Genomic DNA, 25,547 nt, shown 5'->3' on the forward strand with positions numbered 1-25,547 from the left:
TCAACTCCAGTAATGACATGGTGCAACAAAATACAAAAATAAAAGAAAATTTCAAAATGGGCGTGGCTCCGCTCTTTTTCATTTAATTTGTCTAGGATACTTTTAACGCCATAAGTCGAACAAAAATTAACCAATCCTTTTGAAATTTGGTAGGGGCATAGACTTTATGATGTTAACAGTTTTCTGTGGAAACGGGCGAAATCGGTTGATGCCACGCCCAGTTTTTATACACAGTCGTCCGTCTGTCCTTCCGCATGGCCGTTAACACGATAACTTGAGTAAATTTTGAGGTAACTTGATGAAATTTGGTATTTAGGTTCCTGAGCAATCATCTCAGATCAATATTTAAAATGAACAATATCGGACTATAACCACGCCCACTTTTTCGATATCGAAAATTTCGTAAAACCGAAAAAGTGCGATAATTCATTACCAAAGACAGATAAAGCGACGAAACTTGGTAGATGAGTTGAATTTATGACGCAGAATAGAAAATTAGTAAAGTTTTGGACAATGGGCGTGGCACCGCCCACTTTTAAAAGAAGGTAATTTAAAACTTTTGCAAGCTGTAATTTGTCAGTCGTTGAAGATATCATGATGAAATTTGGCAGGGACGTTACTCCTATTACTATATGTACGCCTAATAAAAATTAGCAAAATCGGAGAAGGACCACGCCCACCTTAAAAAAAAAATTTTTTAAAGTAAAATTTTAACAAAAAATTTAATATCTTTACAGTATATAAGTAAATTATGTCAACATTCAACTCCAGTAATGACATGGTGCAACAAAATACAAAAATAAAAGAAAATTTCAAAATGGGCGTGGCTCCGCCCTTTTTCATTTAATTTGTCTAGGATACTTTTAACGCCATAAGTCGAACAAAAATTAACCAATCCTTTTGAAATTTGGTAGGGGCATAGATTTTATAATATTAACTGTTTTCTGTGAAAACGGGCGAAATCGGTTTATGCCACGCCCAGTTTTTATACACAGTCGTTCGTCTGTCCTTCCGCATGGCCGTTAACACGATAACTTGAGCAAAAATCGACATATCTTTAATGAACTTAGTTCACGTACTTACTTGAACTCACTTTATTTTGGTATGAAAAATGAACGAAATCCGACAATGACCACGCCCACTTTTTCGATATCGAAAATAACGAAAAATGAAAAAAATGCCATAATTCTATACCAAATACGAAAAAAGGGATGAAACATGGTGAGGTAATTGGATTGGTTTATTGACACGAAATATAACTTTAGAAAAAACTTTATAAAATGGTTGTGACACCTACCATATTAAGTAGAAGAAAATGAAAAAGTTCCGCAGGGCGAAATAAAAAACCCTTAAAATCTTGGCAGGTATTACATATATAAATAAATTAGCGGTATCCAACAGATGATGTTCTGTGTCACCCTGGTCCACATTTTGGTCGCGATCTGGAAAACGCCTTCACATATACAACTACCACCACTCCCTTTTAAAACTCTCATTAATACCTTTAATTTTATACCCATATCGTACAAACACATTCTAGAGTCACCCTGGTCCACCTTTATGGCGATATTTTGAAACGGCGTCCACCTATAGAACTAAGGCCCACTTCCTTTTAAAATACTCATTAACACCTTTCTTTTGATACCCATATTGTACAAACAAATTCTAGGGTCACCCCTGGTCCACCTTTATGGCGATATCTCGAAACGGCGTCCACCTATGGAACTAAGGATTACTCCCTTTTAAAATACTCATTAACACCTTTCTTTTGATACCCATATTGTACAAACAAATTGTAGGGTCACCCCTGGTCCACCTTTATGGCGGTATCTCGAAACGGCGTCCACCTATGGAACTAAGGATTACTCCCTTTTAAAATACTCATTAACACCTTTCATTTGATACCCATATCGTACAAACGCATTCTAGAGTCAACCCTGATCCACCTTTATGTCTATATCCCTAAATGGCGTCCACCTACAGAACTATGGCCCACTCCCTCATAAAATACTCTTTAACACCTTTCATTTGATACCCATATCGTACAAACGCATTCTAGAGTCACCTCTGGTCCACCTTTATGGCGATATCTCGAAAAGGCGACCACCTATACAACAACCACCACTCCCTTTTAAAACCCTCATTAATACCTTTAATTTGATACCCATATCGTACAAACACATTCTAGAGTCACCCCTGGTCCACCTTTATGGCGATATTTCGAAACGGCGTCCACCTATAGAACTAAGGCCCACTCCCTTTTAAAATACTCATTAACACCATTCGTTTGATGCCCATATTGTACAAACAAATTCTAGGGTCACCCCTGGTCCACCTTTGTGGCGATATCTCGAAACGGCGTCCACCTATGGAACTAAGGATTACTCCCTTTTAAAATACTCATTAACACCTTTCTTTTGATACCCATATTGTACAAACAAATTCTAGGGTCACCCCTGGTCCACCTTTATGGCGATATCTCGAAACTGCGTCCACCTATGGAACTAAGGATAACTACCCTTTTAAAATACTCATTAACACCTTTCATTTGATACCCATATCGTACAAACGCATTCTAGAGTCACCCCTGGTCCACCTTTATGGCGATATCTCGAAAAGGCGACCACCTATACAACTACCACCTCTCCCTTTTAAAACCCTCATTAATACCTTTAATTTGATACCCATATCGAACAAACAAGTTCTAGGGTCACACCTGGTCCACCTTTATGGCGATATCTCGAAACGGCGTCCACCTGTGGAACTAAGCATCACTCCCTTTTAAAATACTCATTAACACCTTTCTTTTGATACCCATATCGTACAAACGCATTCTAGAGTCACCCCTGGTCCACCTTTATGGCGATATCTCGAAAAGGCGACCACCTATACAACTACCACCACTCCCTTTTAAAACCCTCCTTAATACCTTTAATATGATACCCATATCGTACAAACACATTCTAGAGTCACCCCTGGTCCACCTTTGTGGCGATATTTCGAAACGGCGTCCACCTATAGAACTAAGGCCCACTCCCTTTTAAAATACTCATTAACACCTTTCGTTTGATGCCCATATTGTACAAACATATTCTAGGGTCACCCCTGGTCCACCTTTATGGCGATATCTCGAAACGGCGTCCACCTATGGAACTAAGGATTACTCCCTTTTAAAATACTCATTAACACCTTTCTTTTGATACCCATATTGTACAAACAAATTCTAGGGTCACCCCTGGTCTACCTTTATGGCGATATCTCGAAACGGCATCCACCTATGGAACTAAGGATTACTCCCTGTTAAAATACTTATTAACACCTTTCTTTTGATACCCATATTGCACAAACGAATTCTAGAGTCACCCCTGGCCCACCTTTATGGCGATATCTCGAAACGGCGTCCACCTATGGAACTAAGGATTACTCCCTTTTAAAATACTCATTAACACCTTTCTTGTGATACCCATAATGTACAAACAAATTCTAGGGTCACCCCTGGTCCACCTCTATGGCGATATCTCGAAACGGCGTCCACCTATGGAACTAAGGATTACTCCCTTTTAAAATACTCATTAACACCTTTCATTTGATACCCATATCGTACAAACGCATTCTAGAGTCACCCCTGGTCCACCTTTATGGCGATATCTCGAAAAGGCGACCACCTATACAACAACCACCACTCGCTTTTAAAACCCTCATTAATACCTTTAATTTGATACCCATATCGTACAAACACATTTGTCAGGAATGTCCAAATGGATTAAAATGAATAGTCTCACCACGTTTATAAAAGTAATACATGTATTTGTTTATTTAATTAACAAAAGGTTTAGGTTAAATTATATTTCAAATGTTAAGGAAATTGATTGTACCACGAACTGACTACCGTTCTGCTTCACAGTCAACCAGCGAATGCCCTCAATGCTCTCACAAGCAAACTGTCGGTGACAGCTCGGCCTTTCCTGACATTTCGTCCTGCATGGACGAATCATCGTCGTCGTCGATACCATCAAGTTCAGGAATCAATGCACACCACGGTTTTATGTGATCCACACTACATATGTTGCAATAACGTCTTTGTGTATGTGTTGAGTCTGGTAGATCTTCGATAATATATCTGTCGTAGTTAAGTACTTTCGTAACAATATATGGTCCTTTAAATGCGGGATCCAGCTTATGGGAGAGACCTGTTGCATTTGGAACATGATCAATGACCACTAAGTCGCCAACATCATATTTCTTTGGAGTTTGGTGTCTTTTGTCATAACGCTCTTTCCACTTATGTCTCTCTGCCATTATATTGTTTGCTGCTTCATCACGTTTCACCTCGATATCTGGATTACCCTTATCATCATCGTTTATAGCTTGTATCATTCGGTTGTATGTTACATCTCTGGGATTCAAATAAAACACAAGTTCATTAGGCGTGTATTTTGTTACCTCATTACGTTGGGAATTAATCGTCCATTGAATGTTTGGAAGCATTTTATCCCATGTTTTGACCGTTTCGCTCATACATTTCAAAGCGTTGATAACTGTTTTATTTACGCGTTCGGCCTGTCCGTTAGCTCTCGGTGTTCGTACTGCAGTTTTGTTGTGTTGAATACCATGATTGGAAATGAATTCTTCAAATTGCCTCGAAGTGAACGCCGTACCTCGATCTGATGTTATTTTAAGTGGTTGACCAAAAATGGCCATGATTTCTTCTAGTGCTTTTACGACTGGTTCAGTTTTCGTAGTTCTGACTGCCTTTAGGATTACGTACTTACTGAATCCGCATACAACTACTAATATGTACGAAAACCCTGATTTGCTGCGTTGGAATGCACCCACATGATCAATAAAAATGTGCCTAAATGGGATCGGCAACACATCGCTTACGTGCAATTGGCTTTGCGGTTTACCTCCCGTCATTTTATTTAAGCAACACTCTTCACAAGCTGCTATGTATGATTTGACATACCTCCTCATGCGTGGAAACCAAAAATGTTTGCATAGTCGCTGTAATGTTTTTTCTAAAGAAAAATGTCCAGAGTCATCATGACATGACTTAACAACTCGCCATCTTACTGCCTTTGGTACTGCTAATTTCATTTCGCCCTTAGCTTTTCTAAATAATCGACTGTTATGCATCGTATAATCGGTTTTCATTTGCTTAATTGTAGCTTCATCTGCCGTTTCTTTCCCTGTGATTATATCGCTTATTCGTTTTAAATTTTCATCTTGAAGTTGCATTGAGTAAATCCAATCATCCATCGTATTGCCTCGGTTAAGTTTCAATACCTTTTCTGCAACAGTGTTTGTACCTTTCGATATTTCAACAGGCGCTCGACTAAGTGAGTCTGCGTGCTGCATTTTAGACCCAGGTCGATATGTACATGTAAAATCAAATTCTTGTAGTTTTAGCCACCATCTGGCAATGCGCGGCTTCAATGCTGTAGTGGACTTAGTTGTAGCAATTGCATTGCAGTCCGTTCGTACAACAAATGGAGTACCGACTAAATAAACTCGTAATCGTTCAAGCGTCTCTACGATCGCCAATACTTCTAATTCATGTGATGGATACGTAGACTCAGCTGCATTACATCGTCTGCTGTAATAGTGTACCGGCTTCCAATCCTCGCCTTCTAGCTGCAACAACACTCCAGATAGCCCTATGGAACTAGCGTCGGTGTGTACTTCGCGGCTCTTTGTTACGTCAAACAAAACTAACACCGGCTGAGTGCAAAGTGCATGTTTTAATTTTCCAAAAGCTATGGCATGTTCGTCTGTCCACACGAATGTTTGTGCTTTCTTTAGTAACGTTGTTAGCGGCATAGCGGTACTAGCATAATCTGGTATAAACTTCCTGAAAAACCCTGTTAAGCCAAGGAATGGACGGACTTCACTTACATTAGTGGGTTGCGGAAAAGCTTTAATTGATTTTGTTTTCTCCTCACCAGGCTTAATACCATCTTGGCTTACGACATGGCCTAAGAATTTAACATTTCTTGACATAAAAGTACATTTACTTGGTTTTAGCGTGAGACCAGCATTTCGTACTGCATCCAAAAACTCGGCTAGGACATCAATACCTTCACTAACATTCTTTGTTGCAATTATAACCTCATCAACGTAGCTTATAATTTTATCTCGGTTTCTCAAACCACGTATTGGTGCATGTCGCAGTCCAAATGGCATAACATTATACTCATATAATCCCTCAGGCGTCAAAAACGCTGTGAACTTCTTGCTCTCCTCATGTAATGGAATTTGATAATATGCTGCAGTCATATCAAGGGTGGTAAAAAACGTATTACCCCCAAGCTTTGACAACTGCTCTTCTACTATTGGCATTGGGAATTGTTTTTTTATGGTGACCGCATTAAGTGCCCTAAAGTCAACGCACATTCTATCTTCCCCGTTTGACTTCTTCACTATTACAACTGGAGCTGCGTAAGGTGATGAACTCTGACGAATTATATTGTGCTTAAGCAATTCGTCAATTATCGTGGAAAGTACATGTCTTTGGATAAAAGGTACCTGGTACTGCCTACCTGTAATTGGTTTCTCGGTGCTGAAAACGATTTCCATAGTTGTTGTTTTACAACGTCCAAGCTTTCCTAAATCTTCTGCAAAACAATCATCGCATTTCATCTTTGCTTAATGATACATTAACATTAAAACCCCATGCCGTATTTTTCTGTATTTGCATATTTCCCGACTGTATAACCAGTGAACAATCTTTTCGACATAAAACATCTCGTCCAATGAACAGATCGTATGGCATAAACTCGTCGGGTACTACATGCAATTTCGTATTAAGTGCGCTGCCTTCTATAACTAATTCTACTTCAATCTCTTCTTTGCTTTCAACGCTTGCACCCCCAAATCCCTCTAACTTTCTAACACATACTTTCTTTTCCACATTGGTTGGTACTTTGGATTCGGATATGATTGAAGTGTCGCTGCCAGTATCGATAAACGCCGAATACTGGTCACCATTCAGCAAGACCCTTGACATTAACGGTGGATATAAATTTTCACTAACTACCTTCGCAACCGTTGATTTTTCATAGCGGCAAGACTTAGAATCGTGTCCCACCTTGTTACATTTTGCGCATCTTTCCTTTCTTGCAGGCTTTGGACATTTTGCTGCAATGTGTCCATACTCGTTGCAATTAAAACATTTTGTATATTTTTTCTCTGTAGTAACATTTCGTGTTACCTCGTTTACATTTCTATTACCACTATCTGTACCTTTGAACGCACAATATACATTTGCTAAACTATCAAGAGATCGCAATAAATCGTTACATGTTGATAATTTCATTGCCATAAGGGTTCGTGTTAAATTACTGTCATTTAACCCCCCAATAATATATGTATTGATTGATTCTTCATCAACCTTACCTCGCCTACCAATATTTAACATAGCGTAATAGTATTGACTATAAGTTTCATTTGTTCGCATCTTTCTTCGTGATAATTCCGTGTGCACTTCTGCCGTACACATTGTGAAAGGAAAGTCTGTTTGAAATGCTGATACAAAAGCTGACCATCGTTGAAATACGGTTTGTGCATCGAGCCATTCTTTGGCCACCCCTTTCAACTTTGATTGAGCGGCTAACAAAATTTCTTGCTCAGACCATCCGTATGCTTCTCGTAGCTGTATAACTTTATCAACAAACTGTTTCGATGTTAAACTCCCTTTTAATGGATCAAAACCCGGTAATATTGTGATTATGTCGTGTACTGCGCTTCTTTTCCATTCACGTTGCGTCATTGGGACTAACAATGGACGATCTGCTATTGGTGTACCATTAAAATCATGTTCCGATGAACTCCTTGGTATTTCAGCGTGAACCTCTGTTGTGGCAGTTGAATGGTTGTCGTGGCAACTTGCTTCTGCTGGAATCGTTCTGGCGTTCGACGGTGTTAACGTTTGCCTTGTCTGTACTGTCACCAAATCGTTTACAGACTTAGCTAGCCCCGCAATAATGCCACGCATTTCTTCCATTTGCTTCTGCATAGCTGTAACTTCGCTGCTTACCTCCAACTCTTCAGCATCAACTTCATCAACGCCGTACATTTCTGTCAATTTAATAATTTTTGTTGCTTTATTGCCCATTACCGTCGCACCTTGGTTTTGTAGCTTGTTGTTGATTTGATTAACCTTTAAAGTGTTTAATTTGATAATTTTTCCCATATTATAGCGCAATTAACTTTTCTGCATGCAATTGTCATCCAAAAAAATGAAAAAAAAAATTGTCTTGCTTCTTTTTTTTTCCAGTTCTGCAGAAATTCACTTGTAATCACGTTGGTTTTTCTTGAACGTCTCGCCGTTGTTCAGCCCGTATGGCTCACAATAATTCTCCTCAATAGAATTCCAGAACGTTCTTCAATATTGCAGCTATAAACACCACTGCCCCTTTTTCGTTGCTCTTAAGCCGTTGCCAAAAACACAAAACAAAATAAATCTACTCTTGCTGTTGTCTTATTTTTTTGTTGTTGTTGCGTTCTCGTCGTTTTATTTGTATCGAAGTCGTTGCAAACACACAAACTACACACGCTACTTCGATTGTTGATTCGTTTGCGTTTACCTTTTGTTTTGTACGTATGCAAAGTCACTTGCCGTTGTAACTTTTCGTATGTAACTGTTGCAAATGATCTCTTAAATATGTTAAGAGTCGTTTGAAGCAATTTTGTTTGCTCTTTTTCTTTTTAAACTTATTCGTTGATTCGCTTACTTGTGGTATTTTTCCCCTCGCTTGTATCGTTGATTGAAAATTCAATTCGTATGTAGGAATGTATGTAAAATATGTTCATATCACTTCTGAGATGTCAGGAATGTCCAAATGGATTAAAATGAATAGTCTCACCACGTTTATAAAAGTAATACATGTATTTGTTTATTTAATTAACAAAAGGTTTAGGTTAAATTATATTTCAAATGTTAAGGAAATTGATTGTACCACGAACTGACTACCGTTCTTCTTCACAGTCAACCAGCGAATGCCCTCAATGCTCTCACAAGCAAACTGTCGGTGACACATTCTAGAGTCACCCCTGGTCCACTTTTATGGCGATATTTCGAAACGGCATCCACCTATAGAACTAAGGCCCACTCCCTTTTAAAATACTCATTAACACCATTCGTTTGATGCCCATATTGTACAAACAAATTCTAGGGTCACCCCTGGTCCACCTTTATGGCGATATCTCGAAACGGCGTCCACCTATGGAACTAAGGATTACTCCCTTTTAAAATACTCATTAACACCTTTCATTTGATACCCATATCGTACAAACAAATTCTAGTCAACCCTGATCCACCTTTATGGCTATATCCCTAAATGGCGTCCACCTATAGAACTATGGCCCACTCCCTCATAAAATACTCTTTAATGCCTTTCATTTGATACGCATGTCATACAAACACATTCCAGGGTTTCCTTCGGTTCATTTTCCTACATGGTTATTTTCCCTTATGTTGTCACCATAGCTCTCAACTGAGTATGTAATGTTCGGTTACACCCGAACTTAACCTTCCTTACTTGTTTGATTATATCTTTTGAAAGAAATACAATTTTTGATTTTAATTTTTCTAAGTTTATTTGTAATTTTCTAAACTTCAATCTCAATTTTCTCAACTAAAACTGAAGGTGTATTCTAAGGTCTGATCCAAAGCACCAAAAACAAAAACATTGAAATATTGCACGAAAAATATACGACTTTTAATTTTGACTTATGTATTTGTATACATTTTGAAACACGCTATTTGAAATTAAATTAATTGGTGCTTAAAATTTATTTGATTCATTTTCAAAGTTTTCGACATTTATTGGTGAATTCGGAGCAGAATTTTCCAAATTATTTTGCTTAAGCAAGCTTCGTACCGATAATTTGGCAAGTTGAGCACATAACTCATCTATCCGTTCTGACTTAAGTTTCAATATATTTTCCAAATGAGCAATTTTTTGATTTGCGGCGCTTAGATAAGACTCTTTGCCCTGCGAATCGCGAAGAGTTTGTTCATAAATAGAATATAAAACCATCTTTTGAGGGACCTGAACTATAGCGTCACCAATTTTTTTGTTAATATTCACCACAATTACATCGTCGTTTTGGGACCAAGCTTCTTCATGCTCCTCACTTCTTTGAACCTTTCTGGCATTGCGGTCATGGATCTTTATATCATAAAGCAGCGATTCTATTGCTCCTGGCGTGCCCTTCGCCAACTCTTGCATAGTAGACTTAGTCTGTTGAAGGCCAATCTTTCCTAGCGCTTTAAAATTAAGAGTTTCCCAGTTTTCAAGTTTTAATTGTGTGTTGTTTCGTGGAGGGTAATTATGTAAATCGATTAATTTAGGATACAATTTCTTCAGTAAATTAGCAACTAGAACTGCGTCCGAACACTCTCTATGCAATTTGTTTGGATTTATTTGTTGCTCAGCCAACCAATTTTTCAGTTCAGAAAGTTCTTCATCTGTTAATCTTTTTGGCATTTTGACGTTGGGTGTGAAATCAAGTTTTTCTTTTTAGAATTTTTAAAATATAGCTTTGAAAGTCGATCAGGTTTTGAAAAAAAATTAAACGCTTTCTTTACCGTGAACGTATGTACTATCATATTACAGTGATAAATACTCATATTTCTTTAAATTAACTACAAATTGGTATAATCTTACGGACTATATAATAGACCACCCACAATGGCAAAGTTTTGACTTTCTGTGGTCAACCGGCAGTTTCTGTGAAAATGGATATACAAATTAATATTGTACAAAAGCTGGACATCTGTAGTAAAAAATTTCAAAGGCTAAAAATGCACCAAAAAATTGTGTATGGCCTTAATGGCTAATCTCTCTTAAAGGTAAAAGTGTAGAACAGCGGTCGACTGCTAATACGCGCCAAAAAATTCAAGGTGGTGTCACACGACGCGTATTGACCGCGACAACAATAATCCCAAGGCGGAAAGTTTTGACTCTGTTAGGAGATATTTGCAGTTGAAGTTGACAATTTTCATGTGGTTGTTGTAATTATTTTGTATACAGGGAAAAAATTGAAAAAAAGGATTTTGCACGGATTCAATTTTGATCCCAAACTATTGATAGAGCAATCAGATCCGGTTTCGGGTTCCGTTCCGGGCTCGTTTCAGGGTTCCTTTCCTTTCGTTTATTTTTTCCTCTTCATGAAAGAAATAAAGGATGTTAGAATCTAATAAAATAAAAAAGTGAATATCTATATATTTGTTCTTTGATTTCATCGTCTATCATTTATTATGTTTGTAAATTTAATGTGTTTTGAGACGTTTTCACGATAATTTCTCGTATTAAATCACTGTGATTTTATTATCATGGAAAAACGGAAAGGAATTAAACATATTGGCTGATATTATAGCTATTTCGACCCTGCCAAGGATCTCCTAAGATATCTTTAAAACAAAGTCAGGATGAAAAGAATGAAGCGATCGCGTCGCAGGCCGGGGAGGAGGAAATTGCTATAAGCGATGATTCCGATGCGGATAGCGATGATAGTGTGCTGTCAGTGCGCTCGGTAAAGGAGAACACTACTAGCTCGAACAAAGATCTAACATAAGAACGGGAACAACGAGATAGGGAGCTTAAAAGAACTCTCTCAAAATATTGGGCAGCATTAAGAAATATCCATCTTTTGGTTCCAGTGGTTGGACTAACCAACGATGAGAGCGATCGCTTGGCATGGACCCGTGAGACAGTGGAAGAATGTCAAAGACAGTTCACTGATGAAAACTTTGCTGCGAGCAACCCTCAATTTTGCAACCGCATCGAAGAGCAAGAAGTCCCAAGAGGGAATAGGCAGCGATCGGCTGAACCTGACAAGCCTGCTTTTAAGAGCGAGAAGGAGGCAAATTCCCCAGTTTCCGAACCAGGAGGCGAACTAGCCCGAATGACAGGAACCAAACCTCAAAGTCTGCCAAGCGTATCGAAGAGGGAAATATAAGTACTGGAAAGCCATGTACCTCAAAAGGTAGAAATACAGGAAGAGGAAGACAATATTGGCTTGAGAAACAAAAATACAAATATATAATTTTCTTCCGATCTGTTTGAATAATATTTATGTATATTTTAAGCTCCGCAGATCTATTGTATTGGGTGCAAATAAAACAAAGATTATTCCACCTTTCAGCTCGACGTTTCGCCAATTTTCCTTGGCATCTTCAGGAGCGTGACACTGTATTTATTTAATAAAACAAAAAGCAACAAAGAACACAATCAGATACATATAGATTTAGAAATATTGATTGCACAAAAAGTATTTTTTTTACTTACAATGATGGAAATTAACGAAAAATACAATTTTCACTAAAACATTTAAAAACATCTGAATATTAAAAAAATGTTGAATGTTAATAAATTAAAAACATCGATACCACCTACATGCGGTAAACTTGTCATACTAAAAACTAAATTACAAACATAATGCGTACGCGGCGGCGATATTGTGTTTCCTCTTTTTTGCAAAATTCTTAGGTTCTCTAAGGTGTAACGCGCTTTTTCTCTCCTTTCGTTGTCTATTATTTTTATGTTTTCAAAATCAGCTGTGTGTTTATTTTCTATTGCATGCTGTGCCAAAGCTGTGCTTTGTTTTTGTTTACGTATATCACCTTCGTGCTCAGCTACCCGCGTGCCGAGCGCCCGCTTCGCGGTCGCAATGTAGACTTTATTGCTGCTATCTTCTTCATTCCCTTTACATTGAATTTCGTAAACTGCATTGCTAAGTTGTTGGAGATCTATGGGTGTTTTTGTTTTTGTAAAGCACGTTGCCAAAGTGCAGTTTGATCTGTATGCTAGTGTAGTGTTTGTGTTTGATGTTTTTGTCAAGTCATGTGTGAAATTTTCTGTGAACCTAGGAATGTGTGTGACACTGAAGTAACGCTTTGCCTGGTTATTTGTGTCTGAAGACTGTGTTTTTTGGGTACATTTTCTATTTCCATTTGTTTCTGATTTATTAAACTTGGTATGATATGGATATGGTGATAATTATTCCTTTTAAGCGTCAATGAAATTTTCCTAATATTTACGTCATGAAAACTTTGATGGCTGATAGATAATATTTTGTCTATAAAGTTGTTCGCCGTATTTATTTTGTATTTGAAAGGCTGTGAAGATATAAAGTTTATGAGGCGCCCAGAGGAGGTTGGTTTCGAGTACCAATCCAATATTAGTTTGTTAATGAGCCTGTGTATACGGGTGTTTAGAAATGGAATGTTGTGTTTTCTTCTTTTTCGATCGTAAATTTTAGTCGATTATGATATTTATTTAAAACATCAATGTTGTATTTGTGTCTTTTCTTGGGATGATGGCGAAAATATTATCTACATATTTGACTATGAACTTTATTTGTATATTGTGTTGTTTTCAGGGACGGAAAATAATAATTTTTTTTTTTGGAGTCGAAAAAATCCTGGTCAAAAAATTGTCCTAGGTGAAAATGTTTGAGTTCCCAGGTATCCCTATAGCAATATCATGTTGAATCATGCATCCTTTTTATTTTTCGAACTTTTTCCATAAAAGTCCACATATAAAAGTTAACTCTGTATTTTTATTGTTTTAGTCTGGTAGAACTAGTTAAAGTCGGACTTTTAAATAAAAGTTGAATCCGGATTTTCATTTTTAGGGCCAAAATAAAAGTCCGGCTTGATAACAAAGAAACGGCTTATCCGAATTAAGAAAATTTTTTTGTTTCGGATAAGCCGCTTCTTTGTTATCAAGCGGGACTTTTATTTTGGCCTCAAAAAATAAAAGTCCGGATTTAACTTTTATTTCCGCGCTTTTGTTATTAAAAGTCCGACTTTAACTACTTCTACCAGACTCAAAAAATAAAAATCCGAAAATAATTTTTATCTTGATCCAAATATATTAAAAGTCCCAAATTAATACTTTTGCAAGGATTTATTATAAAAGGAATAACAGTTTCGGTCCCTGATTGTTTTTTTAATTCAATAAAAGTGTGTGAAAGCGCGTCATCCATTATTATATCGGCAATGGTTGGGGAAAGGGGGTTGTCCATAGGCACTCCATATGTTTGTGTATATATGTTGCTGTTGTGCACGAAGTAATTGTTGTCTTTTAAGCAGAACTCTAAAATATTGTGAAACTTGCTCTTAGGTATATTCGTGTTTTCCTTTATTTCGTCCCATTTTTCCATTATTATTTTGGAAGCCATATTTGTTGATGTATTAGTGAATAACGAGACGACATCAAACGACACTAACAATTCATCATCACGTATAGTTAAATTTTGCAGTCTTTCTTTTAACTCAAACGAGTTTTTAATGTTATATTCGGCGGAAATCAACGACTTAAGAATTGCTCCTATGTATTTGGACAAGTGATAACATGGAACATTGATAGACGAGACAATCGGGCGTAAGGGACTTTCTGGCTTATGGGTTTTTGGCAGTCCATATAAACGAGGTGCTGTAGCTGCTGTGCTGGTTAATTGTTGTTTATCTTTTAGGCTAATGTGCTTTCCTTTGAATAGCTCGAGTATTATATTGTTGTTTTTCCTTTGAACTGTGGATGTTGGGTCGGCTCTTATCGCTTTATAGGTATTCTTATCTCCTATTAGTTTTCAATTTTCGTGTTGTAGTCCGCTTTATATAGAACGGCGGTTTTCTTCCTTCAGTTCAGTTTTCATGACGCAAATATTAAGAAAATTTAATCGACACTTAAAAAGAATAATTATCCGGACCATATCATATCAAATTTAATAAATCAGAAACAAATGGAAATAGAAAATGTAACCTAAAAAACCCAGTCTTCAGACACATGACTTCACAAAAACATCAAACACAAACACTACACTAACATACAGATCAAACTGCACTTTGGTAACGTGCTTTACAAAAACAAAAATACACATAGATCTCCAACAACGTAGCAATGTAGTTTACGAAATTCAATGTAAAGGGAATGAAGAAGACAGCTGCAATAAGGTCTAATTGGGACCACGAAGCCGGCGCTCGGCACACGGGTAGCTGAGCACGAAGCCGATATACGTAAACAAAAACAAAGCACAGCTTTGGCACAGAATGCAATAGAAGATAAACACACAGCTTATCTTGAAAACATAAAAGTAATAGACAAAAAAGAAAATACAGATAATATCGCCGCCGCATACCTATTATGTTTGTAATTTAGTTTTTAGTATGACAAGTTTACCATGTAGGTGGTATCGATTTTTTTACGTTATTAACTTTCAACAATTTTTTAATATTCAAATGATTTTAAATGTTTAAATGTTTAAGTGAAAATTGTGTTTTTTTTTTTAATTTGCATCATTGTAAGTAAGAAAATACTTTTTGTGCAATCAATATTTACTTGCAATATGTTTAAATTTTAAATCTATATGTATCTGATTGTATTCTTTGTTGTTTTTCGTTTTATTAAATAAATACAGTGTCACGTTCCTGAAGATGCCAAGGAAAATTGGCGAAACGTCGAGCTGAAAGGTGGAATAATTTTTGTTTTATATGCACCCAACACAATAGATATGCGTAGCTTAAAATATACAAATGCTAATAAGCTAAAGGGAGATAAAGATCAGACTTCAGCTTACTCGACAATAGTAAAGGAAGCTACCGCTGCTACTCCGGTTTTCACTGATATGAGCGAAGTTGGGAAGCAGTCCCTGACTGTGGCACTACTAGATTGCAGCGTCCCCAATGGGCAGATGCCAAGCGAAAGGTGGCGGTCCGTAGAAGGAGAGCTGATTAGTAGTGTGATCAAAATGATGCATGATGAACCGAAAAGACAGCTACCAGCCTTCGAAACAGTTGGATGGCACAATGGGGTTAAACTTGCGACCAGCGCCAATAACGCGACTTTAGAATGGCTGCAGAGAGTTGTTCCAGGCCTTTAAAACCAAGACTGCGAAGGTTGAAGGTCGTAGATAGAGTCCTGGTCCTCACGATACCAAAGGCCGAGGTTTGGATACCACTAGTGGTGAAAGCGGAGGACATGCTTAACATGCTGCAGCGGCAAAGCCCGGATATACCAACACGGGATGGGAAGGTGCTTCATGTATCCCGACCCGTTGTTGTTGTTGTAGCAGTGCCTCGCCTCATCCAATAGGTGCGACCGATCACAAATTGTCATCAATATCCTCTAACGGGGGTGCAAGGAAACTTGCTTTTTCCACAGGGGTGGGCCGTAAGGAGAGGGGTGTTAGAGGCGTTGGTTCCACAATACAGTTGAAGAGATGGTTGGTGTCATGTGGGGCACGTTACAAGCAGGACATATGTTTAGTATGTCGGGGTTGATTCTGGATAACCTGTTTAACCTGTTACAGTATCCAGATCCAGATCGAAGTTGAGCTAGAGTGACTCGCGTTTCCCTAGGGAGAGTACGTTCCTCTTCTGCTAGTTTTGGGTATTGTTCTTTTAGTACAGGATTCACCGGGCAATTCCTGGCATCCTGGCACATCCACCAAATTAATACGGAATCGGAGGATCTGTTGCACTCACAGCTTGGGAAAATATTTTGGGGACATTTTTATGCGCCTTAAAAAGAGGATTCCTCTGAACAATAATCCCAATACGCTACCAGAGTATTTCAAAAGGCTGGTGGATCAAGAAGATGGCTTGTCATAGGCGCGAATGTGACTGCGTATCACAGCGTACCTTTTCTGTTATGTACTGCAGAGTAGTCTACAGGTAACCAACAGGGGTAGCATGCCTGCATATGATGGGACAACGTCATGCAATCTGCTAGATATCACATTGAGTTTTGAGCAGGATATATCGGGGTATGAGTGGAGGGTCCTTGATAGGCCATCCTTCCCAAACCATGCATACATCAGCTTCAGAATCCCCCTTAAGAGGGTAGGGAAGTGGAAAACCTTTAAAACCCCTAGGGTGACGAAATCGTAAAAATTTCAGAAATGTGTATCAGGAAGATTGAAGAAACCTGAAGAGGTTACCACCGTAGAAGAGTTGGAGGAGTGCAAGAGATTTTTAAGCTGTCAAAAGTTGCGGAAAGTGAGGAGTGCTGGGACGAACACAGAGATTAGTTGAAGATCTATAAAAGTGAAATCAACAGGTCAAGTCGGGTTTCGCGGAAGAAATTCTACGCCGACATAGAATGCTCCTCCTAAAGCGCCAGTATAGCGCCATCTAGTATCGGAAAAAAAGAATATATGGTCCCGTGCCTGAGCTTCGAAAAGATTTTGAGGTCACAATTTAGCCTAAGGGCTGACGCCATGGTGCAGAAAGGGCACGTATATACGGATGGTTCCAAATGAATGGAAGGGGTCGGCTCTGATATTTACAGCGTCGATCCAGAAATAAGTAGATCCTACAGACTGCCAGATTACTGCAGCGTCTTTTAAGCAGAAAAGAAAGCAGCAGAATTTCCGGAGGAAGCGTGCTTAAGCTGCAGTCGCGTCAATATATGTATATATTTATAGTCAGGCGCCGATTAAGGCAGTAATCTCACACAATACTTAATCAAGTGTGTTCTTGAATGCAAAGAATCATTGGAAAGACTTCGCTCAGAGACTGGGTTCCCGGTCATAAAGGGATAGAAGGTAACAAAAAGACCGATGAGTTGACAAGGGAGAATGCAACACTAGCTGAAACGACAATAGACGTCCTGATCCGTTTGGGAGAAATTAAAAGAATACAGCAGCTGCATATGATGCATCAAGCACGAAAGGCGTGGACAAAAGCGCGCGGCTGCAAAATTTCTAAGATCATGTGCAACGCCTACGATGTTAGACTTACAAAGTGGTTCATATCTTTGAAGAGAGAAGACTTAAGAGGCTCACGATAGACATACTAACTGGACACTGCCTTGTGGGAGGGCGGGATGGCCTAGAAGGTCGCATGTGACATTAACAAATCGTTCTTGAGATGATCGGGCTTGGTACCGGAACGTACCGGATATGCATCCGGCGAAGGACCATCAACATCGATAACACTACCCAAGACTTTCGGGGAGTGCCCTTATTGCTACAACAACAACAACACCTGCATTCTGGCACCACATGCTTATATGTTAGGTCTCGTAGAAACAACGGGTGTAGGAAGAAACGGTTCAGCACGTTCTGTGTTCGTGTCCTGCGCTCGAAGGCTCCAGTTATTGGGGGCGGCAGAGTAGCAAGATCGCGAGGCAATAATTAAGCTAGGTCCAAGGAAACTTCTAGTATTTGCCAAGGGGACGAAGTTATTCTATAACATAACTCCTGGTAGCTGATTGGACCGTTTGGTCGTCAAACATGGTAACACTATGCACACAAGACAAGTATCGAAAATAGACAAACCCAATGCCAATCTGGTAATTCCCACTAGTATAAAAAATATATATTATAGTAATGAAGCATGAATAGTGATAGAACTTTTAGAAAAAGTATCGATACTAGTACTCATACTCCAAGTGAGTACTTCGGAATTTTTACCAAAAGTGAAGAAACTTTTTTTTGTAAATGAGATCGTATGGTTTGAATTTAATAGAACACAAGTAAGGAACCGAACATTATATACCTATTTATGTGCTCTTACATATATTTTAAGGATACATTTAAAGAGAAACGTCACGAACATTAAAAAATTATTTAAACGATTTTTGATCGACATATGGCGATTAAAAAAAGTTGTTCAGTTAGAAAAAGTTTTCCTAAACGGGGTCGTCCTTCGGCAGTGGTTTGGCAAACACTGCGAATACATTTCTCCCATGAAAAGCTTCCCAGTGATCCTCTGCTTTGTAGATGCCGCTCGGAATCACCATAAAATATGTAGTCCGGCGCTAGGTCTAAATCTCCACGGAGATAAATCGCGTCAAGTATTTTTTTATGGCATTTTAAATATCTTCTAACGAAAGTCCAAGGAAACCTGCAGTTTCAACAGTGGTGGACCATAGAGAAAGGGGTGTTAGAGGCGTTGGTTCCAAATTGAAAATATGGTTGGTGTCATGTGGGAACATTTTATTATGTATTTCGGGATTGATTCTGGATAGTAAGAGTTGAATCTGTTTCAGTATCCGGATCGAAGTTGAACTAAAGGGACCACGTATCTCTATGGAGATTGCTTTTCGCATCTGTGATTTCAGGGTATTTAACTTTAAGAACGAGGTTTGCCGGGCAATCCCTGGCATAGACGTCTGCCGCCTTTGGGGATATCACTGAAGACCTTTTTGTGTTCTTCTTCTACATAGGGCTGAGATCCTGGGCGGTGGGCCTGTTTAAAGAAAAGATGTCTGTTGGGATGCCCAGGTTTCTGTGTATTCACCAGAAACTTTTTGTTCACCATAACTTTTCTTTCCCTAATGGGGAGTACTCTCGCCTCACTATGTAGGGTGTGCTCTGGGGTCATAAGAAGAGAGCCTTTATCGGGTTTGAGAACGGTGTTTTGACAGTCCTGTATTTTCTTCCAGTGATTAACCTTTAGCTTTGGCGACCATATACGGGACACGTAGCATGCAAGCGGCCGGCCAATTATTGTGTAAGTGGTAATGAGCGTCTCTTTATGTTTACCCCAAGTGCTACCGGCAAGAGATTTGACAATTTTGGATTCTAGTCTTTAGGCTTGGCGACCATATCGGGGACGCGTAGCATGCAATCGGCTGGCCAATTGCTTTGTATGTGGTAACGAGCGTTTCTTTATCTTTTCCCCAAGTACTGCCAGCAAGAGATTTGAGGATTTTATTACGGCTGTGGATTTTCGGTACAATTTCGTGCTCACCAAAATGTAAAACCTGATCGAACGTCTTCTTGGTTTTGATGTTGCGTTTCTAAATTGCACCGATGCCTGCCGGCCGCCCAGATAATTTGCGGCCCAGATTTTAAGACTTGGGGGAAGGGTAGACCCTTCCAGGTCTTGCAGTAACGTGCCATGGTTGACCGTATCAAAAGCCTTTGATAGGTCTAGCGCAACAAGTACTGTTCTATGGTGGGGGTTTTGATTTAAACCGCAATTTATCTGGGTGCTAATGGCATTTAGCGCGGTGGTTGTGCTATGAAGTTTTCTAAAGCCATGCCGATGACAGGCTAGTTGCAAATTTGCTTTGAAATAGGGGAGAAAAATGGCTTCAAGCGTCTCGGCTACTGGCGATAGTAGAGATGTCGGGCGATATGACTCTCCTATGTTAGCTGGTTCCCAGGCTTTAGTAGCGGGACCACCTTGGCCATTTTCCATTTTTCGGGTATGACAAAGGTGGAAAGGGACAGGTTGAAGACATGTGCTATATAGTTGAAACCATCTTTTCCTAGACTTTTAAGCATCGGCATGGCTATGCCGTCTGGGCCGACTGTTTAGATGGTTTAGCTTGACCGATGGCATCCTCAACCTCTTTGACGGTGATGGTAATTGGGGAAGCGCTGAATTTATGTTTATGTTCGTGTCTGTTGGCCCTCGGTCTAAGTTTGTCAACCGTAGAGTGCATTATATATTGTCGGCAAAAAGCGCTCGCGCATTTTTTCGCATCCGACAGCACTTTATCGCCAAAGGCGATGGAAATTTTTTCGTTGTTCTTGGACGGATTCGATAGGGACTTTACGGTGGACCCAAGCTTACCCACACCGGCAGCGAGGTTACAACTACTTAGATTATCCTCCCATTTTGCCCGCTTGTGTTCATCCACAAGCAATCTGATGAGTTGGTTTATATCCCTTATTTGGGGGTCGCCGGGATCGAGCTGTCTTATAAGGTCACGTTCTCTCGCAAAATTTGCGGCCTCCGCCGGAAAATGAGGCCGAATTTGGGGAAATCTTCCGGTGGGAATAAAGCTAGCCGAGGCGGACTCAATGACCTTGCGGAAAGCACTTGGAAAGCCTTGGCGAGCATTAGTCAGGATAGGGAGGGCAGCAAAGCGGTTGTCTGTAAAGGATTTGTATTCATCCTACTTTCCTTTTGACGATGAAGTCGGCGGTACGCTCGAGCGAAATAAGTATTGGCAGGTGGTCGGATGCCAATGTTACCATCGGCTGCCAGTTTACGCAGTTTACGAATTCTGCGCTCACGATTGATATATCTGGCGAACTGTTACAGCTTCCTACCATACGAGTGGGGCGGTTCGTTTCTTCTATTTGATCCGCCAACATCTCACCCCTACTGTCACTGTCCGACTGCAAGTTTGAATGCCATAGATCATGATGGGCATTGAAATCGCCTAAGATAATGCGATTATCCCCAGTGAGTAAGGCGCTAATATTAGGGCGGTATCCACTGGGGCAGGAGGGATATTGATGATTTTTAGGTTTACATCGCCTGACTGGACAGATAAGCCATGACGTTCTAGGACATTGTCCCTGCGGCCGATGTCGGATTCAAATATATATGATATTGCACTGAGTGGTGTATGATAAACGCGAGACCGCCTCCATTTCCGCTGAAGTTATAGTTCATAATACCCTACAAATTTCACAACCGTTGCATGTCCAGAACGACATTTTTCATAACATTTTAGGTGGTAACTTTTTTAATCTTTAATTACACGAGTAATAAACTGTCATTATATTAAATACTTAAATTAATCTGCAATATTAAATGTTGTTTTAATGATAACATTTCTGTTTTCTCTTTGTAATTTGATTTCGAAGTGTCCATGAGTTTTTGAGTAAAAAATTTTATTCAAATCGTTAGGTTGATACTGCTTTATTGCGTACTGGTTTAATTTAATTTAATTTATTTATTTATTTACGATCTTGAAGATCTATATAATTTAATAAGGTACAAAGTATTTTTAATGTTTACATATTTGTTTCAATTCATTGAATTTCTTTGACTTCAACTATATAATAATCTATAGAATTATTTACTAAATAAATTTAACTACTTTACAGGTAGCGCTTTACAGTAGCTGTATAATAACTTTCTGAATTTTTTGGTATTATTACAGTTTTTAATATCAATTGGCAGATCATTATATTCTCTAATTCCTTCGTAGTATATACTTTTTTTATCGAATTCAGATCTCACTACCGGCAAGTAAAAGTTGTTATTGTGTCTTGTTTGATAGCTATGGACCTCTCTGTTTAGTCTGACACGTTCAATTAGGTAATTCGGCAAGTTTCCCAACTTTATGTTGTGTATAAACTTCAATGTGTAGTAAGTGATGTTCTGTTTTACACTAAGCCAGTTTAAGCTGTCTAGTAAATCTTTAATTGGGGTATCATACAGTTTTCTTAATATGAAACGCATAACTTTGTTTTGTTTAATTTGTAGCCTGGATTTTTGCGAATCAGCTAATGCGAATAGCATTGTAGGACAGTAAATAAAATGCGGCTCGATAATGGATCTATAGACCATTATTTTGTATTGCATACTAATATGCCTGCATGATCGAAACATGAACCCTATTTTTTTGGAAATTTTCCCTTCGATGTATTTAAGATGTTCATCAAATTTTAATTTGTCATCTATAATTATTCCCAGGTATTTTATTCGGGTTACTCTTTCTATAGAGGTATTTTCTATTTTTAGCGATACATCATCTTGAGTCACTCTAGACCCCATTATCATCCATTTTGTCTTTTCTATGTTTATTTTAAGCATATTTTGGCACAACCACTTATATATTGCCTGTAGGTCCGATTGTATTTTTGAGGCTGCCTCATCAATTGTGTTACCGCTTATAGTCAAAAGTGCATCATCAGCGAATAATCTTATTTTGCAGTATTTCATACAGTTTTTAATATCATTTATGTAAATTATAAAAAGAATTGCTGCAAGCACCGATCCCTGTAGCAATCCTATTTCAATGTCCACTTCGGGGGAAATCTTATTTCTTATTACAGTTTTCTGCTTTCTTCCACTAAGGTAACTTTTGAACCAGTTAAGCGCTATGTTTCTTATGCCAATCTTATACAGTTTTCTTATAAGAATATCTCTGTCTACTGTTTCGAAAGCTCTTTTTAGGTCGAGGAAAACTGAAATTGTAAATTGTTTCTTCGTTCTACTTTCTTTCCATTCTGCAATTACCAGGTTAAGTGCAGTTTCACACGAGTGTTTTGATCTAAACCCCGACTGCTCCTTTATAATAATTTCGTTTTTATTTAAGTAATCCAGCAATTGGTTCTTAACTACAGTTTCTATTATTTTCTCATCGCGGTAAGGTATTTATGGGTCGTATCTCCTCTGGTTTAACTGTTCCCTTTACTTTTTCCACAGGTACAATTACTGAGGTCTTCCAGCAGTCTGGAAATACACCAAATTGGAAACTTTCATTAATTACACATGTGTAGGTATATCCTAAGTACTCCATGCTGTCTTTTAATACACCTTCCGTTACTAATTTTTTTCCTCCGTACTTGTTTTTTAATTTCGTTGTAACTCTCATAATTTCTTCAACATCTATTTCCTTCAATTTAAACACGCTTCTGCTTATCTCCATTTGATTTCCACCTGCTTCGAAGATTTCAATGCTATCTCTGATTCCGATTATGCTCTCATTAAAGTAACGGTTTAATTCAGTTGCTATTTCATAATCATCTTCAATAAGAGCACCATTTATAGAAATTTTTTGAATTTGTGCTACCTCACTACTCAAATTTATGGCGTCTTTTAGACATTTCCACATTAACTTTTGGTTATTAGTATTTCTTGAGATTTTGTTTTCCATAAATGTTTTCTTTTTTATTTTAACTGCTTTTTTGTAATATCGTTTTATTGTAATATAGTTATCCCAAATATTGGTTCTCTCTGCTATTTTAAATTGTTCATACTTCAGCTTATTCAACTCTGTTAGTTCATGGTCGTACCATTTATTAATCAATTTAACTTGAACTCGCTTTTTATATGTTAAAGTGGCCATTACGTCATTAAGGATGTTGTTTATTCTTTGGACCTTTAGGCTAACTTCGCAGTTGTTTAGTTCAGCTAAGTTGTAAGTTCTAAGGAGATTTACTAAGTGGTCTTTTGCATAGTTATTCCAACACACGCGGTTTTCAAAGATTCTCATTTGGTACTTTTTTTGAATTGGTAGTTTGAATGAAATAGTTTCATGATCCGATATTTTATGCGAATCCAAATTCGATACTTCAACTTCAGTTTTGTTACTAAAGAGTAGATCTATTCTCGTTTGCGTTGTTTCTGTTATTCTTGTATTAAAATTAATTAATTGATACATTGCTAGTGATTCGAATGTCCTAATTAGCTATTTCGAGTATGTTGTGTGTGTACTGACATTTATATTAAAGTCGCCAATAACGATATTGTTGCCGCTTTCAGAAAAGCAATCTTCCATCACCTCATTAATATGTCTTATGAATTCGTCATCACTGGTGTTTGGTGAGTGATATAACGCACAAACCCTCCACATAGTTATACATCGTATTGTTTCAAACACAATACACCATATATTATTACCTATGCTCCTATTGAATATAACTTTGAAATCAATTTTCTTATGAATATAGGTTAAGACACCACCGGTGTGACGACTATGCGAGTCGCATCTAATATGATTGAACCCAGCAATCTCCAGTTCCGAGTCATATACATCCTCCGTAGTATGTGTTTCTGCACAAAGTACAATATCTGGATTTTCTTCCTCGATCATTATTTCAACTTCATTTTTGTTAGCTGTGATACTATTTGTGTTAAGATATATACATTTTAGTTTATTTTTGGGTTTCTTGAATTTGTCATTATATATTTTTTGTGAGCTTTCTGCATCTTCATTTAGTTGCTAATATCATAATTTTTGTTTTTTTATCTCTAGTTTATTATTGTAGCAGTGACAGTTCCTGTCAAATGTATCATGATTTATGTCTAAAGCTAGGTTTAAGTTTGTGTTCGCTTTTATGCAATTTAGACACTTGTTAATTGGATTTTCTTCACATGTTTTATCGTTGTGTTTTCCGTGGCATTTGTGGCAAGCTTCTTCGTTTTTACAGTCTGCTGATTTATGATTAAATCCTTTGCATTTGTAGCAAATTAGTACATTAATAGCATCGAAGACTTTACATCTATCCCACCCGATATTTATTCGCTCTGCGGCAAGAACCTTTGTAAAATCCTCTTTATCTATTTCGATGATTGCATTATACACCTTTATGTTGCCTCGATTTCTTTCAAACTGCTTCAATACTTTTAATGAGCCTTGGATCAGGTTAATATTTTGCTTCTTTATTGATTCTATTAAATCGCTGTTTTCGTATTTAAAATTCATTCCTGTAATTAAAAAGCTTGGGCGAATTGAATTTGGCACTTTTATTTCATATTCCTTGCCAATGTTATTTTCAATGGCATCTTTGATTTTTTTGCGTTCATCATTATTTTGACTATGAATCACCATTACACCATTATTTTTTGATACAATTTTCGAAATATTCAAATCTTTGGGATCAACTTTGCTGTTCAGGTCTATTTTCGTTTTTTCAACCGCTTGCTTCACTTTGGGTTTCACAATTATTGCAACATCGTTTTTTAACTCTGGCAATGCCTTTTTCTTTATATTGTTTTTAATAGTTTCTGCATATGACATTTGTATTTCATTAGTGTTGTTGTTCAGCTTTTTAATTTCACTATGCACCTTTTCGTTGTCTTTGCCGATTGTTTCAGTTTTGTTTTTTACTTCTTCAAC

At 38.0% G+C, this 25,547-nt stretch overlaps 2 protein-coding genes across 8 annotated transcripts in view; both read right to left on the bottom strand.

Annotated features, from left to right (window-relative positions):
* Prps (phosphoribosyl pyrophosphate synthetase) overlaps nt 1-25,547 on the bottom strand; it is a 614,635-nt gene that overhangs the window by 250,179 nt on the left and 338,909 nt on the right. The window lies entirely within an intron of this gene.
* LOC137253735 (sperm flagellar protein 1-like) lies at nt 9,589-10,544 on the bottom strand. Its single transcript, XM_067791142.1, has one exon. It carries the CDS (start codon nt 10,488-10,490, stop codon nt 9,786-9,788), a length of 705 nt encoding a protein of 234 aa, XP_067647243.1. The 5' UTR covers nt 10,491-10,544; the 3' UTR covers nt 9,589-9,785.

The sequence above is a fragment of the Eurosta solidaginis genome, chromosome 5, assembly GCF_040869045.1.
Source record: "Eurosta solidaginis isolate ZX-2024a chromosome 5, ASM4086904v1, whole genome shotgun sequence".
NCBI classification, from domain to species: Eukaryota; Metazoa; Arthropoda; class Insecta; order Diptera; family Tephritidae; genus Eurosta; species Eurosta solidaginis.